Source organism: Talpa europaea (genome assembly GCF_964194135.1).
Source record: "Talpa europaea genome assembly, chromosome: 9".
In the NCBI taxonomy this organism is placed as follows: domain Eukaryota; kingdom Metazoa; phylum Chordata; class Mammalia; order Eulipotyphla; family Talpidae; genus Talpa; species Talpa europaea.
Window position 1 is genome coordinate 36741119 of NC_140076.1, and position 23103 is coordinate 36764221.

The 23103-nt window shown below is 38.6% G+C and overlaps 1 protein-coding gene across 1 annotated transcript in view; it reads right to left on the reverse strand.

Annotated features, from left to right (window-relative positions):
* The window catches only part of DOCK2 (dedicator of cytokinesis 2), a gene marked incomplete at both ends in the record, with an annotated part of 397682 nt that overhangs the window by 224318 nt on the left and 150261 nt on the right, over positions 1–23103 (reverse strand). Inside the window, one exon of the mRNA XM_084243050.1 lies at positions 1256–1351. Within this exon, the coding sequence (XP_084099176.1) occupies positions 1256–1351 (96 nt within the window). The remainder of the gene's footprint in view (positions 1–1255; positions 1352–23103) is intronic.

A 23103-nucleotide genomic window follows, 5' to 3' on the forward strand; every position in this document is an offset into this window, starting at 1 on the left:
TTCATTCATTTACTTATTCATATTCAATGACTATTATCAAATACCTACTATATGCCAAGCACTCTTACTGCACTGGACAAAAACAAAACAAAACTAAACTAAACTAAACTTCTTATATTTTTAGAGTCCATATTCTCACAAGACAACATATAAACATATGTGCACATGAGTGTGTGTGTCAGGTGGTAATAAGTACTGAGACAAATGAAGAAGTAAAACACAGATGTTGAAAGAGGGTAAACAGGTGCCAGGCACTACAGACCAGGTAGCCAAGGCAAGAAAATCTCTCTGATTAAGTGACACCCAAGCCAACACCTGATTAACTGGAGGGAACACTCAGACCACTGGAGAAGATAGAACAATTCAAGAGAGTAGCAAATGAAATCATGTTTCATTGGGGGGGGGGGAGGTAACACAAAACTGAATGAGCAAGGGGCAGGAGTTATTTCAGGCCCCAGTTATGGTTTGGATTTTATGAGTGAGTTGGGAAACCATGGGTGGGCTTAAGCAGAGGAGTGATGTTGATGGCTATTGATTCCTGTAAGAATTAGAATTTTTGGCCTTTGGTTTAACGTAAGTATGGTCAAAGGCTAAAAGGACTATTTCCCTCTGGAGAGGGAAAATAATAAAACTGATGGGCAGGAATCTCCTGATTTCTGAATATAGTGTATGTGCAGAAGAATAGCCTCACTTTTAGCAACATTTTGAAGCAACTGGCATCTTCAGTCACATTTCACATTGAATGAAGCCACTTAGACCAAACTCAAGTGCAACTAGGCACTGCTTGATTCCAAACCAGAAAAGAGGTTCTTGGAACATTCTGCTGGACCCACCTATAGAGACTGTCTCTCTCAGTTCTCCATCATTACCAGTGACATTCCATCTCCCCTGATATACCAACTTGGTAGATAAGTTCTAAGTCTTTGATAGCCATAATGTACATTAAGTAAATATGCATTGACATGAGCATATAGAAGCAAATGGGAATAAAAAGATTTCTATTTGATCCCTTCTTGGGGTCAAATCCTTGCAAAGTTACTGTCAGAATCACACTCAACACCTTATATTGATAAATTTCAGCCTCTTGAGAAACTCTCCTGCTCTCCCAACTCAGACAGAAAACAATCTAACCCTTGTACTCCAAAGCAAAGCAACAATCAGTGTTGGGTGTTTGACATGATCTGTTCTTCCAGAAAATCCATTCCCTGACCATGAACAATTGGCAATATTGGAAAAGAAGAGGATATGTACTCACAATCAGAACGTGATCCCGCCCCATGGTGATGACCGTCCTGTTCACTGTGCGAAGCAGCTGGACCATGATCTCTTGAATATGGTGGTAGGTGAAAGCCTGTAATACATTCAGAGACATCAGTATGACAACTAGGACATTGTATCTGCACCCCTTCCAAAGGAAATACAACAGTGATTGCACATGGTAGTCATCAAGATTACCACCAAGAGCCCCAGGCTGCCATCTTCCTCTATTTCATCATTATCATCATGGTTGTTGCTGTCATCATATCCCCATTGCTACCAGCACCTGGTATGGGACACCAGAAATTTCACTAACCACCTTAAATATAAGCTAATGATTAAGAACTTAAGCTCTGCAATCAAAATATTTGGTTCAGAATACTGTTAAGAATTATTGTGCTATGTTGGCTGAGTTACTTCTTTGAATTTGGGTTTCTTCATCTGTGTAACAGTCAGAGTCTTACCTTGTAAACTGGGATAAGTAGGAAATTTAATTCAGGTCATTGTTTATACATGCAATAAAGAAGCTGCGACACAAACTAACGTAGAGATTAGCAACGGGAGGAAGCCATTATCATACCTAGACTGGAGGGACAAATAGAGAGGTGCTTCCAGAGTGCTTCCAGAGCCTGGGACTGAGGTTCTATAATGGAAACTGGAACCATGGGGTGCTTTGCAGCACAATATGCATCATCTGCCTTGGGGGTGGTTCAGGGTGAACCAGGTTATTACACTGATTTCTGCCCACTTTAAATATAAACTCCTGAACCTTGGGTAGTGTTTGCTTATGCTTTTTTGCGGTACATAAAAATATTGTGCATATTTCCTAAGATTTTTTTTTGATCCCAGGCCTTAAGGAACAGAATTTCTTCCATAACACCAGGAAAATGGTCTAACCAAATAGAAAGGTCCTGGGATTTTGAACACAGATGCTCTGAGTTCCAACTCTGCACTTGCAGCTGTGTGACCTTCCTTACCATGTAATCTCTCTGAGCCTCAACATTCCTCCTATATAAAATGTGGGTTGTTCTCTCTTGTCTTTTGAGGTTGGAGTGAACATAAAAGTTACAGGTGTACCTATGTTTATTGCAGCACTATTTACAATAGGTAAGCTATGCCCAAAAATAGATGACTGGATCAAGAAGATGTGGTACATATATACAATGGAATATTACTCAGCAATCAAAAAAGATAAACTCATGCAATTTGCAGCAACATAGATGGAGCTAGAAGGGATCATGCTCAGTGAAATAAACCAGAAAGAAAAAGAAAAATACTGGATGGTCTCACTCATAACAGGAATCTAGAAAACCTAAATAGGGACCAGGAAAAAGACTAATTACAATAAAGTAAAAATTAAAATCAACAAGCAACTATAAACCAGAGACACACTATGGCGGGGGGTGGGGAGGCAGGGGAAGGGAGTAGGATCAAAACAAGGGTGGTAGAATTGTATGGGGACTATAACCAAGATGAAAATGCATACATTGTGCAAAAATGAAAAATGATGTAAAAATATATAAAATAAAAAATAAAAATGTTACAGGTGCAGTTCTAGAAAATTCACTCCTCTAATGCCATTGCAGGCATTTCTGTAGGTCAGTCATAGAGCCTGGGCATCTGTGATTTCTGAATTTTATGTGGGTTATTTCATAACTGAGATCCACAATACAATACCCCATGAGGCTCTGGTGATGAACACCAAGGTGTTCGAACAGCCTGTGGCACCAGAACCTTGCCAGAGCCTGACACAAAGAAAGTGTTCAATAAACGGAGGCTGAAAAGGTGATGGCACCCACATTCATTTATAAGCACCTTACTCACCTCTGCTGCATTCAACTGATTAGCAGTTGGGGGAAGGGAAGAAAAAGAAAGAAACCCTCTTACTAAAAACAATCCTCCCCTCCCAACCTGCTTTCAATGACTATTCGCATCCAACAATGAATGACTCAGAACTTGCTGGCTCTCTTTATCTCAGACTCACTTCTGCATTTTGGTTAATCCCTGATTCTCCAACCCTGTTTGACAAGAGGGTGCTTGTGACCCTCCTCCCCACAGAGCTTCCATCAGAACATATATTTTATGGAAACAAGTCATCATGTTCCATCACCGCAGCCAACTCTCAGTTTTCTGCTCTATCATCATGTCTGGTATTTTCCTCCTGATGTGCAGGGCTGGGGGAAAGCACATCTTCCTTTATTTCTTGGCTGCAGGTGAAAGTCTCTTTTCTGCTTCTTTATTTCTTAAAAAAAATTGGCTGACTTATAATCTATTTCTAGCACCAGGTAAATGTGAGGTTCATGGTAGTAACAACAACAGAGAATATTTTTTAAGGGCTTCCTAAATGCCTGGGACCTTATTAAACACCTTAGCTCATCTCACAAGATGAGAGATATTATGATCTACATTGTTAAAGTAACTTGTCCAGCATCACCTAATTGGAAAGTGAGGGGGAAAGGATTCAAATTAGGCTATCTGTCTCCAGAAATTGCTCCAAATTCACCATGTCAGATAAGCATGGATCTACATTGGGGCCTCATCGGTCTGCTTCCATTTGTCAAGATGGTATGAGCGTGTCTTCAATTGGGTCAACTTCTAACTGCCTTCAGTGATTTCTGATCTTTTCTTTCCCTTTTAAAAAATCTTTGGTGCTACATATTCATTATTCCCTTATCTTCTCTGAATTCCTTGGCAATTTCATCAACCTAAATCCACAGAAAACTTACATAATGGTTTCCATTTGATGTTATTTTCCCTCCAGGATTACACATCTTCCTTAACCAATAGAGATAACAAACCCCTTTTCACTTGACCTCCTGTCCCCCACTTCTTTTAAATAGCTATTCCTTCTTAGTCCAAAGAGCAGCAATTAGACTGCTCAGGACGTCTGGTATTTAAAAGTGGAGACTGTCCAATTCAATTCATTTCACTCTGAAGACTCTCAGTGTGGGAGGCTGTGTAGCAGAGTGCTTCAGGATCAGACAGACTTGAGTTTGAATCTCAATGCTGCTCACTTGTGATGGGTGACCTTGGGCAAATTACTTTTCCTCTGTGAATTTCAGTTTCTTTATTTATAAAAGTTGGCAAGCAATAAAAACCTTCAAGTACTGGTTTGAGTAAAAAATAAGGTAATGCGGGTAAAGCCCTCGATACTAAGCGTTAGCACATAGTAAGCCCTCCATAAGTAGTAGCAGCAACTCATATTCCCCTTGGTCTGCGTCAGCATTTTGGCCAGGCTTTTGAATTCCCAGCACGTAGCAGAAAGTGCAGTACAAGGCATGCATAATCTAAACTCTGGATGATATCTAAATGTCAACCAAAGAATGTATAGCATATATGCAAATGGAAAACTTTCAAGATGATAAACCTGTATGAAGCAGTAAAAATGCAGCCACAAATCACCCACTGTTAATTGCTGCAGTGCTGGGTAAGTGGAGGGAAATTCTAGGATAGTGTCTTCAGGGCTTGAACTAAACAGTGACTTATAATTGAAATGACAAAGGCATTCTTCCCATGGTGGTGCTGGCAAAGAAATGAATGCATCCAACCTAAAGATACTCAAATAATAGTGATATTTTTTCTATTAATAATATATGCTGTGATAACTGGAAGGAATTAGGAGGCCTTTCTTTAAATGGAATCTTACTTGTAAGGCTGATATATAACAAAGCAGAAGGAGGGATGGTAGTGGGGCAGATAGTGGCTGTCTTCCTGGCTCACCCTTGGTCTTAAGGTCAGCCCTTGCACTTTATGAAATGCAGTTCAGAACCTCTGCAATTCAGAACTTCTGATCTCCCACAGTCTTCCCAGAAAACAATAACACATGCCATACTGAGATGATTTAAAGTAATGATTCACAGACACAGCCATTTCATAACCTGGAATCAGATTATGTAAAAGCTATCCCCTTTTGTCATTTTGCTTTCGACCTTCCATTATTATGGAAGAGGGAAGTCCACAGGAAAAATTGGTATATACAACAGCATCTAAATAGAGCTTATTAAAATTGTTTTAATTTTATTGTATATATTTATTTTATTTATTTTTTTTGGCCATCCCCCTCCCCATATTTATTTTTAAAGTTACATTTATGACAAGTGTTTGGGAGAAAGGTTCAAGACTTGGGAATAAAACAAAATAAAGACTGCAAGATTTTGTTTTCCTTTTGCATAAGATAGCCCCTTATGATGACAAATTAGTCAATCTAAAATGTCAGTAATGTCATTGTTCAGAGACCCTAATCTGATCTATTTGTATGGTTCTGCTTTTCTTTCTTTGGCCAGCACATCAGTGGTCTGTGCATTCCTTGTGGACTTGAATAATGCCATGTTGTAATTCCCTCAGTATGTTCAGCAGTATTATTCAAGGTAAACATTGCTTAGGTAGGAGATGAAATGATGCATGCATGAATCAGGCAATATGAGCAGGGGAAAGAGCCCTGGATTATAAGAAGATGCAAGTTTGGTAAAAGCTTCACCACCAGCAGGGTAAATATAAGAGTTGGAATAGATAACGATTTTCAAATTATGCTTCATGGAGCCTTAACAACATCTCACCCACTGCATCTCTTTTATACTACGGAATATGAATGTAATTTCTTATATACTCAGGGCTGTAGGAATTTTTAAATAAAACATTTTTGGCAAGCTCATTTTGGGGGTAAGGGAAGTGAGCCCTCGTACTCTCCCAGGAAATGTAACTTTGTTTGACTAATCACAACAGACTAGAAACCAGAAATATTACAAGGGACTTGTAGAAATTTGACAAAGTATGATATTTGTTTGCTAGTTTACTAAGGTCTGTAATTATATTGCTTGTAGAACGTTTATTTGCCTTACACTAAAAGACAATTGCAAGTGAGCATCTTTTTGTTACATAAAAGCATCAAGACTCTTTTGAACCAGATCTGTTGTTCAGCTTGTCCCCTAACTTATTAAATAAAACTTGGACACATGCTCGTTATCTTATTGCATAAGACACTATTTTTAATCACTTGGGAATTCTACTTTTACATAAGTGATGCCAACTACTTACAGTGGCAGTATAAAAATTTGTTTACTTTTATAAAAGTTATAAATTTATATCACTTAAAAAAACAATAATAAAAAAACAGAAGTCGTTTCTGTTCCCATTGCAAGATTTTCTTTACTTCTTTTAGTTGATGTAGTTGTTATTTTGGTATTTATAACCATTAAACTCAAAATATGTTGTATTAAAAATGGTGACCACATTTACTTTTAAATAAATTTTATTTTTATATTCCCCATACAATTGCAACCCCCTTATTTTGACCCCAATCCCTCCCCTCCCCGCCCCCTACCCCCCATAGAGTGTCTCTGGTTCATAGTTTTTTGTTGATTTTGATTTTCACTTTCTTATAGTTATTCATTTTCCTGGTCCCTTATTTAAGTTTTCTAGATTCCTGCTATGAGTGAGACCATCCGGTATTTTTCTTTTTCTTTCTGGCTTATTTCGCTGAGCATGATCCCTTCCAGCACCATCCATGTTGCTGCAAATTGCATGTGTTTATCTTTTTTGAATTCTGAGTAATAGTCCATGGTGTATATGTATCACATCTTCTTGATCCAGTCATCTATTTTTGGGCATTTGGGTTGTTTCCAAAGCTTAGCTATTGTAAATAGCGCTGCTATAAACATAGGGGTGCAGGTGCTCTTTGGAATTGATATTTCTGTGTCCTTTGGGTAAATACCTAGGAGTAGAATTGCTGGATCATATGGAAGCTCTATGTTTAGTAGGTCCAGAATTCTCCACACAGCTCTCCATAGTGGTTGGACCAGTTTGCACTCCCACCAACAGTGCAGGAGAGTTCCTTTTTCTCCACATCCTCACCAACATTTGTTGTTGCTAGTTTTTTTAATATGTGCCATTCTCACTGGTGTAAGATGCTATCTCATGGTAGTTTTGATTTGCATTTCCCTGATTACAAGTGATGTTGAACATTTTTTCATATGCCTGTTGGCCATTTGCATTTCCTCTTCAGAGAAGTTTCTTCTTAGCTCTTCTGCCCATTTTTTGACTAGATTATTTTCTTTGTTGTTGTTGAGTCTCATCAGCTCTTTGCAGATTTTTGTGATCAGTCCTTTATCATTAGTGTTGTGTGCAAAAATGTTCTCCCAGTTGGTGGGGTTTCTCTTTGTTTTTGTTATTGTCTCTTTTGCTGTGCAGAAGCTTTTTAATTTGATGTAGTCCCAGATGTTTATCTTTGCCTTTACTATCACTGCTTTGGGTGATGTGTCTGTAAAGATGTCTTTGATGTGAATATCACGTAGTGTTTCGCCTATATTTCCTTCTATGTATTTTATGGTTTCAGGTCTTATGTCTAGTTCTTTAATCCATTTTGAGTTGATTTTTGTGTATGGTGTGAGGTAGTGGTCAAGCTTCATTCTTTTGCATGTAGCAACCCAGTTTTCCCAGCACCATTTATTGAACAAACTTTCTTTGCTCCAATGCATAGTCTTTGCTCCTTTGTCAAAGAGTAGTTGACCATAAATCTGTGGGTTTATTTCTGAAGAGAAATCCTATACTATTAAAAAATTAACAAGGATGTGAAACAATGGTACTACATTAAAAAAAAATGTGCTCACTTTCTGGCATTATTTATTAACTCTCCACCCAAAACGATAAGAATTTCCCATTAGGAACCCTGTTCCTCCCCATTTTAACCACTTCCCATATAGATGATGTATAATTTTGGTTTGATTGGTATTTGGTGTTTAAAATATTTTGAGTTTGTAACACCATTTTTGTCCAAGTTGTAAATTATGACAAATGCTCATTTCTTATACAATTTCCTTTCCCCAAAAGAAAAAAAAAAACACATAATCTGGAAGGAAAATCTGGTTCTCTGCATGTTTGTTTTTCATACTATCTTTTCCCTGCTTCAAGACTCTTCTCTTCTTCTCTTTTTCTAAATTCTATTTTTAAAGGCTTGGTTTGCCTCAGAGTCTGTTTTTCCATGCAGTGTCTCTTCTGATTGCTTTTTGTACTCTCTCTTCCATATTAGAGTTTGTCCTTAGTTCTCTAACTACTGTGGTAAGTTCACATTTTGGTGTGGTGACTCATGCTGTTTTCCAACTCTGAGCCTGTAAGCAGAGCTTGCTTTCTGTACGCATGACTGCAGGGGGCCACAGTTGGGACTCTAAGTTGGAGAGACTCAAATATCCATATATACAAGTCTTTCTTCTCTTGTTGGTCAGATTCCATAGTCACGGATTCTCTGATCTATTGCCTAAAGGGTTAAAGTCTAACTACCAGCAACACAGGAATTGAGTGGGAGGAAAGTGCTGGAGACATTAGCTACCCAGGTACCGTGCTTGGAAACCTTGTTTTAAGTATGGTACTGCTGCCCTCAATTGTACCTAGTGTCTCCTAATCCAGATGCTCTATCTTTTATCTCCTTCATAGAATAAACCTCCAGTGACCCAGCATCAGAGTCAGGCTGCTGCTTAGAAAGATGTACAACTGATCCTCCTTGCTTAAGTGTTTCTCCCACCTATAAGGACCCCTGCTAGTACTATTTCCTGATATTGGAAGAGCCATTACTTTAAAATGGAGGTCTTTTCAGCTTTCCCCATTGTTAGTTTATGAATCACTGCTTTTGGGTCTGGTCATTTTTTTTTTTTTGACATGATGTCTACCTTCCTTTAAAAAAACAAACTCCCCCCCCCAAAAAAAAAAACCTCCCCAAAACAAAACAAAACAAAACAAACAATTCCCTTTGCTTTCCCCACCCCACCCCCAGCAGTTTTCAAGATAGAGTAAAAATTGCTACTGTATTTATCTATCATCTTTACAGAGATCAGACAAACAAATGAAAGCAAACTCTTAGAATATACTAACAGAGTGGTGGTTACCAGAAGAGAAAGTAAAACAGGTGAAAGGGGTCAATGGTTGGTAGATGCTGAAAGCTAGTCATTTGGTGGTGATCATAGTGAGGTATATATAGATCCATGTTCTCTACCCCCACTTAAATGCTGTCACCTTGGACAAACTACTGGGAGATATGGGTGGAGCTGAGCAGCCAGGTGAAGCTATATGACATGGAAGGCAGGTGGGTTAAAACGCAAGTTCTGAACTCCCCTGCACTGCTGGTGGGAGTGCAAACTGGTCCAACCACTATGGAAAGCTGTGTGGAGATTCCTCAACCTACTAAAGATAGAGATTCCATATGATCCAGCAATTCCACTCTTAGGTATTTACCCAAATGACACAGAAACATTAATTCAAAAAGGCACCTGCACCCCTATGTTTATAGCAGCACTGTTTACAATAACTAAGCTTTGGAAACACCCCAAATGCCCAAAAATAGATGACTGGATCAAGAAGATGTGGTACATATACACAATGGAATATTACTCAGCAATCAAAAAAGATAAACTCGGGCCTCCCCGGTGGCGCAGCGGTTGAGCGCTGGGTTGCGAAACTGCGCGCGGCCTCTGCGGCGCCGGTTCGATCCCCGGCTGCCCCCCGGCCACCAGAGGAGGGTCCCACATGGCGTGCAGACCTCTCCTGCCGCCCGCTGCTCCCCTCAGCAGTGTACTTCGGTCCTTCTGCCTGCTCTGCTCCCCGCTCTGGCTCTGGTGAATTCTCTCACCCTCCCGCGCTTCTGACTGTACCCAGTGCATGTATAAACAAAACAAACAAACAAACCAGCAAACAAAAAAAAATAAATAAAAAAAGCATGCCTCTATAAAAAAAAAAAAAAAAAAAAAGATAAACTCATACAATTTGCAGCAACATGGATGGAGCTGGAAGGGATCATGCTCAGCGAAATAAGCCAAAAGAAAAAGAAAAATACCGGATGGTCTCACTTATAGCAATAATCTAGAAAACCTAAATAAGGGACCAGGAAAAAGAATAACTACAATAAAGAAAAAATCAAAATCAACAAGCAACTACAACCCAGAGACACGCTATTGGGGGGGGGGCGCGGAGAGAGGAGGGATTGGGTTCAAAATAAGGGGTGTGCAATTGTATGGGGAATGTAAAAAATGTTAAAAAAAAGGCAAGTTCTTTCTTCTGTCACCTAACTGCACCCTGGTACTGCTGGGAAGGAGACATGGAAGGAAACACATGGAGGAGAGACATGTAGAGACACTTGGAAGAAACATGTGGGTGAGACACTCCTGGGGAGGCTGATAATGGCAGAAGTAACCTTGATGTGTTGTCTCCTTTTATACCAGCTTTCTGGGTCCAGCTTCACAACCCCTTTCCTGTAGTTCCCTGACAGAAGGTGGCTTAGATTTGTGGCAAACTTTCAGGCCTCAGTGGTCCCACTTCGGGCCAACCTTATTTGGCTGGGCTTTGATCCATGGGAAAATGGTAATTTGGGATATTTTATTGTAAAACTATTATCCTCTCTTCTGTTCTCGCTATGCACATTAATTCTATTAAAAATGTTTCACACTAAGAGTTTCCTTTTCCTCTTTGCAGTGAATGACATGATCCTATTTTAGAGTGTATAAGTTTATGGGGTCCTTTGTACCCCTTGCTCACATGTTAACACGTAAATGTTGAATTATAATGCTGTACTCATGAAACCTACATAATTTTATGAACCAATATTATTTCAATAAATTTATTTTTTTAAAAAGCTCCTTTTTCTTTTGTTCCATGGGTTTTCAAGAAGGATCAAAATATGTGACTATATTTAACCTATCATTTTTACATGGCTATCTAAATTTTCATGCTTAAATGTTTATAAGTGAGATGATTTAATTAGAAATATTAAAAGTAGATAATGCAAAATAACAAAAATGTGATATATTATGTAATTATCTGAATTTCTGAAAAGAATTCTAGTGTAACTTCTAATTTTACAGAAAGACAAACTTCTGCTTTGAGAAGGGGGGTTGCACAAGATTATGTGACCAGTTAATGTGAGACAAGTGATGTCATCAGGGCTAGAATAAAAACACAGTTCTGAGGAACAAATGCCCACCCACTGCTCCCTCTACTCCAGCATGCAGGGAGCCTTGCCCTGGTACTCATGCCAAGGACAATCCCAGCAGCTCTTCCTGCTTTGTATTTAGTCCTATTCAGCAGTTAGATGAGGATCACACGGTCAGCTACAGAAGGAAAGTAGAAGTCTTTTTTTTTTTTTTTTTTTAGCTGAAGAGAAATAATGCATATTCTGAATAGTAAATAGCTGCAATCTATGACTACTACTGTGTCTCTCTGCTCTGTGTTAAATAGAAGAGGTATTTTCAACTCCTTTCTTATCTTGAAGTCACCACAAACCCTCTTGAGGAAAAAAATATCCTAACATTCAAAAGATAATAACAGCTATCATCTCCAGCAGAGTCACCCTCTCCTGTGGCCCCTGGAGGTAATGTGATTTTCTTTATGAGTTTTAGTTCAGCACTGTCTATCTTTTCTCTTGCTGTATGAGCTGATTTCTGTTCCGAAAATCTTGCCTATACCACACAACACCTCATTGCATGAAGCAAGAGGCAGAGGCTGCCAGGGACTCCGAGAAGAGGGAGGTAGAGGTCAGCAAATTTGGGTGGGGGATTTTGCTGTAGCTCATCATCTCTGCTTCTCCTATTCACTGGGGAAACCTCTGTCCCAGGTGAGGACTTGGGCAAAATCTTCATGTAGTCTGGTGTCTTGGCTCCTCAGATCAGCATTCTCTAAAAGGGGAGAGTTTGAATTGATAGCAGAGGACATAATAAAAAGGAAAAGACATAGGTTCTCATTTGGATATCGCATTACCTAACTAACAAGTTTGTGATATCAACACTGTATGCTAGGAATGGTGCTCATAGCCTTAACCTCTACACTAGGATTTATTTTATTGAAAACCCCAGTGAAGTCACAAATGTGAAATATGAGGATAAGAGAGGTTTAGCAACTTGCACAGAAATGATGTGTCCACAGGGGATAAAGCCTGCACCCAAGCTCAATCCCATGTTCTTTTTAGTATATAAACACAGTGGATGTTTTAGGCAATGCTTTTCAGTATTATGGAAATTCAGAGTCTCTCCTTGCACGGGATCTACCATTAACACTGTTGGATCTACCATTAACATTGTTCATTCCCTGTGTTCACCAACTGTACCTATCTGAACCTCAGTTTGTTCATGTGTAAATTGTTCAGAATGGCAACCACTATATCAGAATTGTTTTGAAAAATACTGTGGCTAATCTTAGCTAATATTTTAGTGGTATTAATATTTTATTAATTAGCTAATATTTTCTGGTAGCTAATATTTTCTGAGCTTTTTTTAGATGTTATATACTCATCAAAGTACTTGGCTTACATTAACTTAAGGAATCCTGCAAGTAATTATGAAATAAGAGAAATACTTCCATCACCTCAGGTTTACAGAGAAAGAGATTGAGGTGCTGGCTGTGGTCACAGACCTTGTAATTTGCAATCCAAGTTCTAACCCAGGCCTGTTGACACAAGTCCAGACTTGTCACTGCTACTGCCTCCATCTTCTAGGATCACAGAAATGAAAAGATGTGATCTTTGTAGATAATAAATCATCCTGCAAATTTTTCCAAAGTAAACAATCAGGCAAACATGTGTGCACAGCTGTTTATAGCATAGTGTACTGTTTATAATATCCACATGGAGCAAGCAAGATAAATGCCACCAAGACAGTGGTCCTATCATATGAGTGATATGAATTCTAGTAGGGGGATTCAGGGAAGGTAACTATGTCTACATCTGAAAAAGCCTTAATATATATATAATAAAAAGAGTCAATAGAGAACCACCTGTAAAATGAGCCCATTGATGTTTCTGAAAAATACTATTCTATATCTAAAAAGGCCGGGGAAATGTATGACAAAGTATTTACAAAGATATCCATGAGTGGGGTATGAGGGAGAGATGGGAAGTTAAAGGGATAATTCTACTTGCCATAGTTCTTTGGAATTTTTCACAATAATAATGTGTGAAAATAAATAGAACTAACTAACTAACAAGTCATTCTACACACCTGTGAAATCACAGCCACAGAGAACTGAGCAGATTTAAACCAGGGATTGTGGTGCACTGGAGACACCCCTGTGTTTCAGGGAGAAGGCAATTCCCTTGTTACTGAACTGACAGAAAGTCACTATGATGTGACATGGGCTAATACCTTTTCTTTTTTTTTATAATAAATTTTATTTTTATATTCCCCATACAATTGCAACCCCCTTATTTTGACCCCAATCCCTCCCCACTAATACCTTTTCTAAAGACACAACTGTGAAATATTTTATTCTACTTATCAAATGTTTTTAACTTTGTTTCCTAGCAGGTAAAAAAACAAAATCTACTGAAAGCCCATTGTGCCTAGAGAGTAATGTTGCTTTTATTTAGATCCTCTAACTTGATTTGTATATGAGGAGGAGAGACAGGAAAGAGGGTATTAAAGTACACTGGGGTTGGGCCTCTCCAGTGGTGCAGCGGTTGAGCTCTGGGCTGCGAAGATGTCCGCAGCCTCTGAAGCGCCGGTTCGATTCTCTGGCCACTGGTGAGGGTCCCACATGGCATGCAGACCTCTCCTGCCATGCCAGCTGCTCCCCTCAGCAGTGTACTTCGTCAGTCTGCCTGTTCTGCTCCCTGCTCTGGCTCTGGTGAATTCTCTCACCCTCCCACACTTATGACTATACCCAGTGCTTGTATAAATAAATACATAAATCTTTAAAAAAATAAAATAAAATACACTGGGGTCTCCAACCTGCAGCCTACAGCAGCAAAAATTAAATACTCCAAGCTTTGAAAGCATAACATCCTAAAGCTGATAAATGGAGACTGGTGGGAGGCACTCATAAAGATCCTTGCAGATGATCTATTTCTGTATTTTGGTCTTTGAAAGGGACTCTACAGGGATTGCATAAGGAGAAATGGATAGAAAATACAACTGATTCTTACTATGCCAGGCAATTGGTCTATGGCTTTATATTTGTTATATCCCTATGTCTTGATGAAAACCCTGGGGATAAGTATAACCCCATTTTAAGATATAAAATAAGATATAAAATAAGATATAAGATATAAAATAAGATATAAGATATAAAATAAGACCCATTCTATTTAATTTATGTGATATCGTATAATAACTGCTTTACATGCACATCTCATCTAATTCACAGAGTAATCTTATCAATCTGCTATACTGGATCTCCCCATGTTACAAGTGAGAAAATTTAGAGGTTAATGTTCACAGTCCAGAACCACAGGTGACGGAACTGGGTTTGAATCTTTTTTTTTTTTTCTTAGTTGCAAGGCACATGCATTCTGTGCATAACTTTTTTTTTAAAGATTAATTAATTTATTTATACAAGCACTGGGCACAGTCAGAAGCGTGGGAGGGTGAGAGAATTCACTAAAGCCAGAGCGGGGAACAGAACAGGCAGACCAATGAAATACACTGCTGAGGGGAGCAGCGGGTGTGGCAGGAGAGGTCTGTGTGACATGTGGGATACTCGCCAGGGGCCAGGGATGGAACTGGTGCTGCAGAGGCTGTGGGTAGCTTCGCAGCCCAGCACTCAACTGCTGCGCCACCAGGGGAGGCCCAGCATGACTTTTTATAGCAATTTTGTATTTTGTAAATTCCAAATGTAACGAGAATGATACATGTCCAAATAGCCTTGCAGCAATGGGCTCCTAAGGTAGCCACGTAGAAATGGGGGTCTGTGAACTGTTTGTAATGTTTCCCCCAAATTAACATAAATGGTATAGTCACTCATCAGTAGTATTACCACATGGACTGGTGTCATGATTCTTTGTTTGAATGAAAGAAGATAAATTCCAGGAAGGCACCCCACTTAACTCTAATGATTTGAAAATTCAGAAGTGTCCTTATATATGATCATAATTTAATGTGTCAAACATGCTTCTTACTTGGCAGATATATTTTAAAAGATACATTCAGGGGCATGTGATAAGAAATGGTAGCCAAAATTGCCTGCTGGTGAAAACCTTTGCTACTATCTCCAGAAAGCCATTTTAAATATGACTTCCATCCTTCCATGCTCTGACTCCCCAACAAGCAACATCCCTCTTTCCTTTACTGCCATCCTCTCTCCTTCTCCACTTGCCAGTCTAGAGTTTCTCCTCTGTTCTCTTCTGTGTAATGCCTTTACTTTATCCCCAAATCTTTACCCCTAATCTTGGCATGACTTTAGCCACAGACTGAGAAGGTGCCTGTAGGGATCAACATCATTCTTCTTCACCCAAATTATTTCCCAAATACACCTCCAGCTGTTTATTGCTATTTGAAGTCGTATGGATTGAATGTCATTCTTTCACTTAAGGCTAATTTTCTCCTGTTAAAATGCAGCCCTGTGTGAGAGCATTAAAATATTGGACTACAAGATCCTCTGAGGTAAGAGTTATGACCTGTCTACTCTTACATGACCCCCTTTCACTGTTGAGCAAATAGACTGTGAATCATCTCCAAATTCCTTGTTAGGGATTAGATCTGTGTCATTATTTTAAGTTCAATGTCTGGCACAAATACCTGACACAAAATAAGTAATCACCACTTTTTTATTAATGGGATGTCAATTTCATTTAATTAGAAAGCTAATATGAAGTGTCGACTAACTGTTGTAGAGATTCTTAGGTGAGCAAGATGGAATCAGACCGGAGAATCTAGACGCCTCTGGACATGTACTTTCTCAACTTGTCTGGCAACACAGCTTGACCTCACACCAATGACTAAGGGGCCCTTAAGCAGGGAGAAGGAGTAATAAAAGAATAAACAATCTTCTACTCTCTTTCCTGCAGTGAAAATACCCCTAATTACCCAGCCATCTTCCAGAGGAAGAACATAGACATCAGAGAACACATTCTGTGGTAATTGATCCAGTTTCCTCAGCAGGATCTCCCCAAATCAAAACTCTATTGCTCTATTTTTTAAAGGGGATTCTTTCCTCCACAAACTCCTCCCAACTCAGGTAGGCTAAGATTGAGATCATAGACAGGTTTCATGAAACAACCCAGAATCATATGCTTTAGTCAGAATTCAGAGATTATTCAAACTGACACATCCATATAGGGATTGATTACACCAGAAACTTTAGAAATATTTCCATGAACAGGAGGCTTTAAAAATCTTATACTTGAACTTCTTTTCCTTTCCTGGGAAAGGATGGCGGAAGTAGGCCAATGTTATAGGAAGAAAATTGACCAGAAAGAAGCATTAAATCTGAGGAATTAATGTTTATCTTCTGATGTATATCTGTGGTTACACAGACAGCAAGGTTTGCTTTTTTTCCAGTTCAGATTGCATGTAATTAAAACCCTCTGCCAAAGCTCATCTGGATAAAGAACAAGCAATGGAGAATTTGTGACTCTCTCCATGGTGCTGATAAAATCACTGAACAAGAGCACTATCCCTCTCTCCCTCCCTCCCTGCCTCTCTCTCTTCCCCTCCCCTCCCTCATCTATCCCCAACAGTATATGTATGTCCCTGCTTTAAGTTGATGTGTGTTTTTTCACTGTCCTCTAATTGTAATAATGATTTCAAAATATTCTTAGAGTTCTTTCATGTCTATTATTTACTATTATTTTCAATAACTCCTGTTGTGCTTCCTCTCCTCTACTATCTTTCTCTGAACAACTTATGTACCCATAGTTAATTGGGAGAGGGAGAACTAATGAAAAGTATTTATTCCATTTTTTCCAATTTGATCTATGATTTCCAATGGCTTTTCTAGATGAAAAGATGTGTACCTAATTTCCCATTTTCCATAATCTACTCATTTATTTCACTTTTAATCCATGGCTCTAATCCTTCCCTGATCAACCACAAACAAGAAAGTCTTTCCTCTGAATGCTCACCCCCTTTAGAGTCTTAATTAGTGAGAGCCCAGCATAGTTGATTAGTATAACTAATACATCTTTGCCAAATCCTTGTGTTTATTACTAGCTATATAGTAAGATACTTTTCCAATAAGGGTGTAGCATCTAGAAGTAGTCTTTTTTTCCCCTAGTATTCTTAGGTCTGGGGTGAATTTAGAGCATTTTGTGGCTGCCTAAATAGCAAGTTTGCTGTTCCTCACCAAGTTCTCTGCCCTAACACAAATAAAACAAACAAAAAAAGATGTATAGCATTCATTAAAATTCAGTACAACCAAAAACATTCTCTAATAATCTACTTCTGAGGTTCCTAGTCATTGGTACATTTTTAAGATAACATAGGGCCCTTCTAAATAAATAAAGAATTCATGCCAGGTTCTTCCTCAGACTACTTCTAAATCTCCAGGGCTGAGACCTGGACATTATAATTTTTTGAAAGCTTTGCACATAATACTCATATGAAGCTACTAATTTAATATATGCCATGCTCTGTCCCAAGTGCTGGGGATACAGGAACAGAGAAAGCCTGCTTTTATGATGTCATTGACTGCTGGCTATGTGTGACTAGGAAAGAACCACACAGTGAGGAACGGACAATAACACTTTTATCACAGAGTGCTGAGGAAGCTCAGAAAAAGGTTAAATAATCCAAGGTAGGGCAATCTGGGAAGATGTCTGAAGGACAGTGGTGTCAGAACTAGTCAGAAGAAATGTGTGCCTGTAGGCTCTTTGGGACAATAAGTGGGGCTTTGTAATAACGATGTTTTCTTCTAATTAGTGTTTAATAACAGGTGAATATCTTTTGCATATTCTTCTCAGCCCATTTTCCTCCATCAGTGCCATCTCACCCTGCTCACACTGAGTCTAGAATTACCTAGAACTCTCAGTAGAATCATCCCACTGTCACCATGTTTCATGGCACAGAGTTCATACAGCTTAGCTGGGACTGCAGGCAGCCATTTGAGGGAGTTCAGTCATTTGGTTCTGGGGAGATTTTGTTTTTCTAGGTCCTAATTCAGCCAATCTTGATCAAATCACCCTGCCCACAGAGAGCAACCAGAATGCCTTTGAGAGCATGTTTTTCCCTGTGTGTGATACACCTTCTCCCTGGTTACCTGCCAATCTCTAATCATTGCCTTTGGGAAGTCTTTTCTGGTTGAATTACTCTAAACCTCTACCTCACCTTAGGCAGGGTTTGTTGTTTTGTTTTGAACTTCTACAAAATCATATTTGAACTTCTTGGAATGAGGGGACCACATCTTTCAATTATGAATGTCCAAAGGATAAAATCTACTTGACATGGGATAAGCACTACAAACATTTAATATATGAAATAAACGTGACCATGTATGGCAGAGAGATGGGAGGATGCATGAATGGATGAGTGATATTGTCTAAGTTTACTTTACACCTTACCACTTCAGAGTTTAATCCAAAATAATATATGTACTAAGCTATCTATTCTCAAGAGGCAAAGATGCTGGCTATTTCCTTTTCTTATGTGCACCATCTCCTTTTGTTCTTCTTTTACCCTTTACCCTATAACCAAGGGGATGTAGTTTTGCTTCCAAAATAAGTTTCAAACAAATAAATAATTAGTCTTCTGGGGTTATTTCAGAAGATTATAACTATTTCTCTCCAAACTTCCCTGAATCATGTTATTCCTTGCCCCCAGATATGAAAACATTCCTTCAGTTCCCTAAGATTGACTTATTCACAGAAAAAAATACTCCACTTTCCACAGATATTGCTTTGAAAATCTATTATTTTGATTTTCAGGTCTTCCATGAGTTCTTTGAGACACATCTTTGAGTTCTTTGAGGCCCTGGGTTATCTACCCTGAGCCACAGTGAAGCCTGTCAAGCCAGAGGGAGACAAAATATTCTAGCTTGCCTACATTCTTAAAATTCGGAGCCCTCACAAAAACCTATAAGTGAAATTACAATATCTAACAAAATCAATTATCTCTCTTTCTTTTCTTATCACACTTTTAACTTAGGCAGAATATTCTTTAAAAAAAAAAAAAAGATTTATTTATTTATTTATTTATACAAGCACTGGGTACAGTCAGAAGTGCAGGAGGGTGAGAAAATTCACCAGAGCCAGAGCCGGGAGCAGAACAGGAAGACTGATGAAGTACACTGCTAAGGGGAGCAGCGGACGCGAGAGGAGAGGTCTGCGTGCCATGTGGGACCCTTGCTGGTGGCAGGGATCAAACCGGCGCTGCAGAGGCTGCAGGCAGCTTCACAGCCCAGCACTCAACCGCTGTGCCACCAGGGAGGCCCTAGGCAGAATATTCTTTGAAAATATTTGTTATCTATTGCATGAACATCATCAGAAACAAAAACAACACAATATACCCACAAGTCCAGCCTTGTAACATAATTAACTTCTCATCCCTCCATGATGCTTTCAAGTCTATCTGAATGAAAAATCTCTATGCAGCACACAGGCAATCTGTATTCTTTTTCCAGTTATCATGACATAAGTATTTTTATTTACATGATGACCAGGGAAGTTTCTGCTTTTACTTACCCTTTGAAGAGGTGTAGGGAAAAGACTTACATTTAGACAGATTGAATTCTGGCTCTGCCACTAACTCGCTATGCAGCCTGAACCTATTTATTTAAACTCCTGTAAGCCTTGCTTTGCTCCTCACTAACAGGCATAATAACAGCTTACTTGGAGCATTTTAATCAAAATTCATTGAATTCTGCATATAAGATACCTGGCAGACTGTTTGACTTAGAGCTCACATTCATGAAATTGTGTCTCATGAAAAGCTATATTTTCAAAATATGGTCCTATCATGAATATAAAATGTATATGAATAATTAAAATAAAAAATAAGATTGAACTAAAATAAATTCAACCTTTGGTTTCCACTGACAGGACACTGAGAGTTTACATTCAATCATGTGAAATTAGCAATACTTAAGTGTGAAAAGCTTGAAAATAACTGAAGTCCACCATCACTCTTTTACAGATGTATTTGCGTGACCTGCCTGAGATCAGAAAGGTTGTCAGAACCACAGGTGGTATTAGCACTCACATGTTCTCAAAAGTTGCTGAAAGGTTTTGATATCAAACATAACCTTCCCTTTAATACCACCTCAACCAATGCAGCATGAAAAGCAGATATCATTAATTAATTAATCAAACACTTTCTGAGGGATTACATCAGGGCAAGAGGGAAAGAAAGAACAAAATATTTTAGGTACCAACCACATGCTCAGCAACATGGTAAGCACAGAGACAGAAACTGAGGCTCAGAGAGGCCATGTAACTTTCCTAAGAACACACAGCTAGGATTTGAATCCATACTGAATCTCTGTGTATCCAAAATTTATAATCTTTCAACTAGAGCTTAAATAAATGAAAACTGACAGATATTTTTTGACTGTCTAACCTGTACCAGCTGCTGGATTTGACTATAGGGGACAAATGCAGTCCTTACATCCATGGAGCTAATGTCTAAATGAGATAACAAACCATTTACAGAGGAGCAAAGTGTGATGAATAGCAGGTAAGATTAAACACTTACAATGTTTGTAAACCATTCATATAATGAGGACAGTAAGTGTAAGCACTGTATATAGTATATAGTAAACTATAGGTATATGCTCACACAGGCCAGACTAGGACCTTAACCAGTATTATTCTTCTGCATTATTTCTGTGGTAAAATGCATGCTGAATTCCAAACTGATATACAAAGAACTTTGGAAGTACACCCATGCTCAATGTTGATACCTGCTTTTATATGATGTTTTAATGCAGCAGCAGATTTACCTTTCTTGCTTGTTTCTGCTGAGTATAAAAAAATAAAATTAGTGTCAGCATGCATTTATAGAAAGTAGACTAATTGAATATGGGAAGATCAATCAAACCATAAAGATTAATTATTGAGTATCTGCTCAGAAGTGGGCACTATGCCCAGGCAGTGGAGAAATATAGGAGAAATATAAGACTGAATCAGCCCTGCCCTTGAAGAGTCTGCAAACCAGACATAGGATACCAATATAAAAGCAATTCTAGGAAATAATTCAAATCAAAATTGTAAAAGACTGAGGTACACACATATTTTTGGAATGGACTGCCTGAGTCAGAGATAAGGGAAGTTGACTAGGTTTCAAAAGACAGCTATAGTTTGCTTCGATATTTAGAAACTTCATTGTATCAGTGAGAGATAAATTAACTATGGAGAAAAGCATAAGGTAGATGTGCCCTGAGAAATGGATAGACTCCTAATACCAAGGACTAGAGTTGGGGAGCACCAGGAAATAAGATCACAGAGGTAGTTTTGAAGGAGAGAACATTTTAACTTGATGGCTTTTGGAACTCCAGTGCCCAGAATGGTGACTGACAAACAGTAGTTGTTCAGTTAATATTTAGTGAGCTATACGATGGAAAGACATTGCCTTTGTTGAAAAGAGAAATAACTATAAAAATTCTAGACAGATCTAACATGACAAGAAAAATGTAAAATTGCACATAATTAAGTGGTAAATTCTATAATAAAGTTAAAAGTTGTCCAAATGCAGCCCAGAAAGTGACTAAGACAGGGCAAAATGAATCTTGGATAATTTCATAATCGAAGGGGAAGTTGAGTTGGGCAAGTTTTGGCTCTCAGGGACCACAATTCAGGTGCTCACAGTGGGAGGCAGGTAACATGAACATGTACAGGCAGATTTACTGAAACACACTGCTAATGGGAGTAATGGGGAAGACAGGAGAGGTTTGCTGTACCATATGTGGGGATCAAACTCAGGCCATAGTGGTGAAAGCACTGAGATCTAACCCCTAAGCCACCAGGGAGGCCTTACAGGGTGACTTTTATTATGTAAATGTCAAACCAAGAGAAATATATCTGTTGGCTACATTCAAATTGTGAACCACCACTGGTGGCCTTAAGAACTGGCAGAGGAAAGAAAAAGATGCCTTCCAGATTAAGAAAAAAGGCAGATGACAAAGAAAGAGGAAAGACATGAAGGCTTAGGAGAAAAGTGAGAGACTTCTCTCTAGGATACAAAATATTAGCTGAAAACAGTAAGAAATGTGATTGGAGGGAAATGTTGAGTTGGAATTCTAGGTAAAAGAAAATGTAACAGGGAATCAAAATGACAGTAGCAGGTAAGGCTGCTTGGAGAAACTTCTGAAATTCAGTGCTTTACCTTCTAATTTGGGCTGTGTTTGTCTCCATGACTAATGTTATCTGAAATCTCCCTGAAAAAAAAATGTCCATTCTAGGACTCTTGGATGGTTTCTGAAAATTTTCTGGTGCTGTGCCTACCTGTTACCCCAGGTTACATATGACAGCTGAAGCACTATAAACAGATCAAAATCATCTTCAGAAGCGGAGTTCTGCCTTCCTCACTTAACACATTCCACTTAAGGATTTACAATTATACCAGTTGTGCAAATCAAAGTTATAGTTCCCTCAGTAACTGTAACCTGGACCAAGCATAGCTATATTTTTCTGCTGCTGAGTGGGCTTTTAACTCATGCCTCCCAACAGTGAAGGGGAGACTTAATTTAAACATGCAAGAAATGCTTTTTGGAAATCAAGAGGTTGTCCAAGTGAATGTTTAATGTAAATGGTTGTTCCTTTCAATGCATGGTTTTATCCCAGGATTCCCTGCAGACAGAAGACAGAAATCTTCCACAGCCTCTCCACAGTCTTGCAGAGTAAATGGGAAGGAAACTTCACTCCTGCAAGCTGCCTTGCTCATTCATTCACAGGTCAAAGTCCAGATTTGTTACTGAATAAGCTAGTGCTGATCAAAAGTATGAAAAGCAGGACTTGGGTGATAGAGCAAGCTGATTGAGGCTCTTGCACAAGGGGCAAAGTTTAAGAGACATCAAAAACTTCAGTAACTGAGATAAAACAATATTAAACAAAAAAAAATTTAAACCCATATTTAAAAAATAAAAATTTATGCAAAAGTATATGAATAAAATATCAAAATACTGATTTTTATATATTGCACTGAAATAATATTTTTGTTTTGATTACTGAAT